The 7,836-nt window shown below is 35.6% G+C and overlaps 1 protein-coding gene across 1 annotated transcript; it reads left to right on the forward strand.

The window, feature by feature from the left end:
- The first annotated feature begins 1,965 nt into the window (after nucleotides 1-1,965).
- Nucleotides 1,966-6,306, forward strand: LOC123555113 (uncharacterized). Its single transcript, XM_045345708.2, has 3 exons — nucleotides 1,966-2,881; nucleotides 5,373-5,438; nucleotides 5,734-6,306. Exons 1-3 carry the CDS (start codon nucleotides 2,161-2,163, stop codon nucleotides 6,120-6,122), a joined length of 1,176 nt encoding a protein of 391 aa, XP_045201643.2. The 5' UTR covers nucleotides 1,966-2,160; the 3' UTR covers nucleotides 6,123-6,306.
- Nucleotides 6,307-7,836: the final 1,530 nt, after the last annotated feature.

Consider the following 7,836-nt stretch of genomic DNA (forward strand, 5'->3'; position numbering starts at 1 on the left):
ATCCCTCAGATCTAGGTAAAAAAACCCCTGATAAACGGATAAATTATCCCTCAACGTCATTAAATTTCCATGAAACGCACGGGAATGTCTGCGTTAGTTTTTCACGTTGAGGTCATTTCCTTTTGAAATATCCGTTTTGGGGTCGTAATGCGTTTACGCTTTGCCACGGAACGCGCATATATAAAAAGGTGTTATAACAGAAGATGTTGACGTTCCAGTTTTATATCGGGTGCGTGACATCATTTGTGATGCCTGTTTCATGCATATCGTCACGTTCAAAAGTTCGTTAACTACGACATTTTCAGTTTTACTAGACTAAAGAACAAATTTATATCATTTATATGATAATTACAAGTGTAGTATGTGTATGTAATAAAAAGATTATTAGATTTTCATCGAGAAATATGCACTCGTTCTTTCGCGGAATAATATTGCGCTCCTAAAGACGCGCAATATTTCCGCTATAGAACTCGTGCATATTTCTCGATACAAATCTAATAACCTATAAATAATTTACTAGATTATGCACGAGTTCTTTTGCGGAATGATATTGCGCTCTAAAGTCGAGCAATATTTTCGCTGTAGAGCTCGTGTATATTTCCCGATACAAATGTATTAACATATAAATATTGCAAAATAGTTATCTATACTCCCAATTTAAACGTTACGTAAGTATTTGACAGATATTTCTTCATTACCGACGTCTGGTCACTATTTCGTGGTAATGTCTGTAAAAATATTTATTATATGTTCTAAAAATAACCTAAATTTCATTGGCCTAAACCGCTTCTCATCTATCAAAATATATTTCATGTTTAATAGTTAGTGGGTTTTCCCCATTAAACATGACTTTCTAAAAATAGAATGGAAGTTATTTATTGTTACTTTCAAACATTAAATATGTTTCAAGAAATTTTTGTTACTTATTCATAAACCTGAACCCATATAATAAAATAGTTATTGACTCTTGAGCCATTGTACATGATGTGATATCGCCTCGGTCAATATTGCTCTCTTCTGGTGGATATCACATCATATCCAATGGCTCAAGTGCCAATAATTGTATAATATGTAATGACCAATGAAATGATGTTATTTCACATGCATATTAGCTTTTATAATATCCCGTCTTTAGCTATTGTATTTTTCCTAGTAAAAGGTTCAAAATATAGCTAACACATGTTTCATAACACCAAAAAAGAGAGGAAAATGAATAGATAAATAAATAAATAAATTAAACAAGATTGTAGATATCAGGGGTAGGATCTGGAACTGTCACCGACTGGCACAAAAAATCTTGGAATATGATATATTCTATCACTTTGTGAAACTATGTTTTTATCATTTTTTTTAGCTGTCTACTGCAGTGAACCATACCCATCTGAAATAAATCTCTCCAACCAATTTGTTTGATATAATATACACATATTGACCGACTGGCCATTTAGTAAGTGCTTTCATTGCATGACGTAAGACATATTGTTTCTCTCTAGCTAAAGTTTTGACTCTAGTCCAGCAAACCTGTGTTGAACTATAGACTGGTCAATTGGAGAAATTTTTACATGACTCTGTATATAAATCACCAGTGCATAGTGGGTACTATAGATCCGTCTTAAGTTCAACGCTTAATGTTGATTGGCTAAAGTTAAAACTTGAAGATTAACAATACGAATATCATGCAATGAATGCACTGCATGATCGCAAAGGACCAGAAAATATAACAATACCAAATATAAGTACGATGAGACTTTTTACAGCCGCCACACGTACATAAACAATAATGAAGTCATGCAAAAATGAATATGAAGATTTGTTACTGATCCTCATTTCCTGATCGCTATAAGTAATATGTACATATAATGGTATGAAGTATGATAGGCAAAGAATTAAACCTATTTCCTATTCTCATGTGCATTTTTAAAGTATCAACCACTTTACACACTGGTGATTGCTTGGTAAATTATGACGCAGTTCACAGCTTCAATATATCAGCAGATAAAGAGCTATATATTATTTGAATGCATCTGACATACGTTTTTGAGAGTTTTTGTCACGTGACAGTACGTTGGTATTATTATTAAGAGATTTAATCACTTACCACTAGATCTTTATTTTTAAAGGACATACATTTATAGTTACTGAATTAGGACTGTTTGAAATATGGCCGGCGCTAGAATTAAAATTCTTGTTTGTGTGATGTTTATATATTCTGTTAGCGAGATGGCCGCGGAACTGAATCCTGAAATTGAAGTTGTTTATGACATGTTGACGCGGAGAATAGATTCTTTAGTTCATGATACAAATTATTTAAAATCTGAATTGGATGAAACAAAAGCAGATTTTAAGTCTGATTTAAGCGCGATCGTCAGCAGAATAGAGAATGCCGAAGCCAAGATTTCTGCTTTTACGCTAAATACGGATTCCAGAGAAGAGGACATGACAAATTATGATGTGAATGTTGAAGTAAAAAGGCAATTAGTGGCAGTAAGAAAAATGCTCGCTGCTGAGAAAGCTCTTCTGAGAAAAATGGTGGACACACTTGAAAACAAATTTAGAGCATTTGAATCAGAAATTAGATCCCAAATTTCGCTGCTGAATGTCTCCGCGGGAAGCTCGGTTGATGGCCTAGTTCACGCAATAACTGATCATAAGCTGGAGACAAACAATTCGTTAATGTTGACGGACATCCAGATAGGGAAAGTGCGAAAGGATATAGAAGAAAACCGCGAAGATTTACTTGATGCGATTACTGAGGTTAGCCAAAATATCCTTTCTAAAACTAGATCAGAGTTGGGAAGTGCGAAAAACGAACTCACTCGCTTGATCAATGACGAAAGAACAGAGGTGTTGTCAAAGCTTGTTTCTGTTGAAAGAACACAAGGTATGGAAATTTAACAAATGTTAGACACTTTATCTCATTGAAAGACATTTATCGTGATTACTGTAAAATCATTTAATTTTGTAGTCATGAAATTTCGTGGTTTTGGTCAAAACGACAATTTCGTGGGAATATGAATTCGTGGATTTCCACTTTTGAACAAAAAATGAATGGGAATTTTACTTGTTCGTTGGGATTAAAATTCAAGGATTGACTCAACCTCGAAATCCACAAAAATTAATCCCCCACGAATATAAATGATTTCACAGTATTCATCAAGGTAGTGGACCCAAGGGAATGGGTCGGCATTAAATCTCCCGCATTGAGTGTACGCACGCATTGAATGTACACTATTAAACCTATGTTAAACATAGCCCTAAGCTTTAGTCAGTATATAGTACACTCAATACGTGCGCAAATCCAACAGGGGCGATTTAATGTTGGCGCAAGGGAATGGCGTGTGGCAATTGTCGTGCGATAACGTAATCTCCGTACACTAATTCGGTAGTCTTTGTCTGTTACTGTAGCCCAGTCCATCACATGACTTTCGGAACCAGCCGGAAATGACACAATTGAAGTCCACTACCTTAAATACGAGAGAATACAGTAGGTGCAAATTGCTGAATTAATATTTCACCTGAATTTGTTCTTTTATATTCAATTTTATCGTGAAAATAGACGATTTCTACATTTTTCATTTCTTCAAAATTATTATATGATTTTTTTTATGCATATTAGTTTTCAACTGTCCATCCGTTCGTTAGTTAGTTCGTTCGTCACAACGTTAACTTTTTGCATGAAGGCACATTACTCGCGAACCACTGCACCTAGGACCTTCAAACATCACATGCTGATAGTACTTATTGAGTACACCACCCTTACTGACTTTGGGGTCACCAAGTCAAAGGTCAAGGTCACAGGGGCCAACGTTAACTTTTTGCATGAAGGCACTTTACTTGCGAACCACTGCACCAGGACCTTCAAATTTCACATGATGATAGTACTTATTGAGTACACCACCCCTACTGACTTTGGGGTTACCAGGTCAAAGGTCAATGTCACAGGGGCCAACGTTAACTTTTTGCATGAAGGCACTTTACTCGCGAACCACTTCACCCAGGACCTTCATACTTCACATGCTGATAGTACTTATTGATGGCTACTGACTTTGGGGTCACCAGTCAAAGGTCAAGGTCACAGGGGCCAATGTTTAACTTTTTGCATGAAGGCATTTTACTCGCAAACCACTGCACCCAGGACCTTCATACTTCACGTGCTAATAGTACTTATTGCATACACCACCCCTACTGACTTTGGGGTCACCAGGTTAAAGGTCAAGGTCACAGGGGTCAATGTTAACGTTTTGCATGAAGGCACTTTACTAGCGAACTACTGCACTCAGGACCTTCAAACTTCACATGCTGATAGTACTTATTGAGTACACCAGCCCTACTGACTTTGGGGTCACCAGATCAATGGTCAAGTTCACAGGGGCCGACGTTAACCTTTTGCATGAAGGCACTTTACTCGCGAACCACTGCACCCAGGACTTTCAAACTTCACATGCTAATAGTACTTACTGAGTACACCATCCCTACTGATTTTGGGGTCACCAGGTCAAAGGTCAAAGTCACAGGGGCCAACATTATCTTTTTGCATGAAGGCACTTTAGTAACAGCTCTTGTTCTGAAATGTTTATCATCTAATGACTACATCAATTTATTTAATATAACAGATTGGAAACATAGTTAATCAAATTGATTTAAAGTAATAGCATTTTCGATTTTTAAAAAAAAAAATTTGCATGACTGCCAGATGATACAAATATGACATATTTAACATAAATCTTTTGTTTGATAGTGGAAAAATGACAAACGTGAAAATTTTGCATCTGATGTAATTGCATTTTTAAAATTTCATAAATTAAAAACCTTCCAAATTATACAAAAATGTCCTGTTTAAAATATTTTTTGTTTGATGGTGAAAAATGGCACTTGTAAAAAATATTGCATCAGATAATTATAATTGCATATTCGAAATTTCAAAAATTTCAAAACCGCCTTATATTGCAAAAATGTCCTATTTGAAATGAATATTTGTTGTTTGAAAATGAAAATGGCATTTGTAAACGTATTGAATCTGATGTTCAGTCGTGGAAACACATTTGAGCCGCGCCATGAGAAAACCAACATAGTGAGTTTGCGACCAGCTGGCTCCAGACCAGCCTGCTCATCCGCGCAGTCTGGTCAGGATCCATGCCGGTCGCTTTCAAAGTCTATTGGAATTAGAGAAACCTTTAGCGAACAGCATGGATCCAGACCAGACTGCGCAGATCCATGCTGGTCACAAAGCCACTATGTTGGTTTTCTCATGGCACGGCTCATTTTGATCTTATACTGAAACAAACGAGTATATATGATACTAGAAGGGTTTAGTGTGTCTACTTATGTGGATTCGTTCAGATAAAATGATGATGAATTTGTATATATTTCAGAAAACGTGGAAAGCAAATTCAATCAACAAATCAGTCAGCTGAGCAAAAGAATTTTAGAGGAAGAAGGTAGTTAAAATTGTCATTTATGTTGATCTCTGTAAAATTATAACAAAACACATATATAATTATAGAAACGCAGAAGAACTATTCAATCTGGATAACTATTAGAGCAATGTGACACAATATAAGGACATTGTTTTTCAGCTTGCGTTCACTAATTTGCGGAAGCATTGGCGAACACACTTCTTTAAAAGAACACATGTTCACTGTCATATGAACAGATATGGTCGTCCTTTTCATTGCAGTAGTGAGAAACATCGTTCTATAATTTACTTAGTAAAAATTGTGTTTTACATTTCAGATATAACGGTTGCATTTTCAGCGCGCCTAGTTACGGAACGCAGTCATTATGGTAAAAACGAAAGAATAATATTTGACCACGTCGACTATAGCCATGGCGGAGGGTACAGCGCATCAACGGGGATCTTCACAGCACCGACATCCGGAACATACATATTTACTTTTAATGTAGAATCTACTAGCAGCGGAATTGCACATGTCTTATTGAAAATACGCAATTTGACCAAAACAAGGGTAATTGCAACAAAGGGCACTGACAGTAATGCTGGGAATGCCGCCGTTGACTATGTCTGGAAAGGGGAACAGGTTTGGGTTCAGACATCGGCATTTAGAGACAAGTATTACATTTGGCCTTACAGGACTACTTTTAATGGTGTTTTGATTGACTGAAATATATATACAAATTTAGACAATGTACATTTTTGCAATCTTTTACAAGTGAAATGTATTTTAAATGTTGTGAAAGCGCACAAACTTTGAAAATTTACACGCACTATATATGTAGTGATATTTGTACGTAGCAGGAAACAGTTCACGACTTAAAGTGTAGGAAATAAATTAAGTGTATACTTTTTACGATTTCTTTTATTACGAGTGTCGTTCAACGTAGTAATAGCTGATAACCTCAAAGCAAATGTCTGGTACTGAGTGTAGAAATGAAAATATAAGTACGTTCTGTCTAGTTAGCTTTCTGCGATCGCAATGTAGAAAATGACTATATATCAATGTCCCAGTGCTCCGACCGATCTTTTCTGGACTGTCTGAAATGCATAAATCCTTCTTTTTCGTTTTATTTTAAAGAAATGTTGACCTCGGTGGGACGGCGTTGCAAGCTCAAAATACAGGTGTACCTATCGCAGAGAATACTGCTATTATTATTATTGTCACCTGCCATTAGTCCTCCACCTATGATTCATGAGGGGAAGTTGGCAGTTACTTGCGGAGAACAGGTTTGTACTGGTACAGAATCCAGGAACACTGCTTAGGTTAACTGCCCGCCGTTACATGACTGAAATACTGTTGAAAAAAACGGCGTTAAACCCAAAACAAACAAAACAAACAAACATTTATAAATGTAGATACGTATGTAATAAAAAGTTTATTATCTTTGAAACTGGACATATACACTCGCTCTTTAGCGGAAGAATACTGCGCTCCTAGAGTATATATTATAATACGCATCTGAACGACAAATAATGATTTTATACAAGAGCAAATCACTAAATGAGATATATAGTATTACGGTTCTAACACATCACCAAGGACTTTAAGGAGGTAGGTTACCTTGTTACAAGGGTAAATTCAAGTTAGTTTAACCGCAGCATTTGTTTGTATTTCGTGTAATATGGAGTTTTACCTGCTACAATCTCAATTTCGTTTGTCTCTGTCCCTTCAAATTCAATTTTTATCTAGGTTTGAAGAACATGACCCTCTAAAGATATTTCATATTGAAAGAAGAAGGAAAATACGGACATTTAACACTTTTCAGTGTATTTTAGTTTCATTGATATCCGTAGAAGTCTGCATAATTGATAATTTTACTAGTATGCACGTTAGCTTTCTAATATAAGCTTTAAATGCATATGTCGCGGGGCTCGTGTTTCCATGGTAACGCATTTTCTCTCATTTTTAAACTACTATGTATAAAAATAGGGGTTTTCAACGGCTTAAGTGGCATTCTGTTAATGACTAACATGGAATATTTGGGAAATATTATAAGCAAAATACCATGCACTTTACATGGTACCCTATTTTTCTTAAAGTTTACAGTAACCATGGCAACAGAGATGTTTAAAATAGCTTATATCTTGATTTTTGTCATAATTTCTTATAAAAAAATATTGAATAAGATTATCTTTCTAGTTAATGTAGCTTTAAAACATATTATTTCTAACGTAAGTTATATTTTCTTGTTATTTGCATTGATTCAAACAAATTTCACAGCTTAGAATACATACGGCGGTACCCCTCGCCTGGCATTTTTCATGGAAAAATCGTTCAGCATGCTGATATTATTCTAATGGATATTGTTGAAATGAAAATAAAAAGCCGAAGCTGTGTTTCTTTAATAGACCAGTGTCAACGCTTTTGAATTTTACATTTA

The sequence above is a fragment of the Mercenaria mercenaria genome, chromosome 7 (genome assembly GCF_021730395.1).
Source record: "Mercenaria mercenaria strain notata chromosome 7, MADL_Memer_1, whole genome shotgun sequence".
In the NCBI taxonomy this organism is placed as follows: Eukaryota; Metazoa; Mollusca; class Bivalvia; order Venerida; family Veneridae; genus Mercenaria; species Mercenaria mercenaria.

Excerpts from the sequence above, each read along its gene's own strand:
- LOC123555113 (XM_045345708.2), top strand. The coding sequence starts at position 2,161 with ATGGCCGGCGCTAGAATTAAAATTCTTGTTTGTGTGATGTTTATATAT. Across the intron at positions 2,882-5,372 it reads TTCTGTTGAAAGAACACAAG|AAAACGTGGAAAGCAAATTC; the intron begins GTATGGAAATTT and ends TATATATTTCAG. Across the intron at positions 5,439-5,733 it reads AAGAATTTTAGAGGAAGAAG|ATATAACGGTTGCATTTTCA; the intron begins GTAGTTAAAATT and ends TTTACATTTCAG.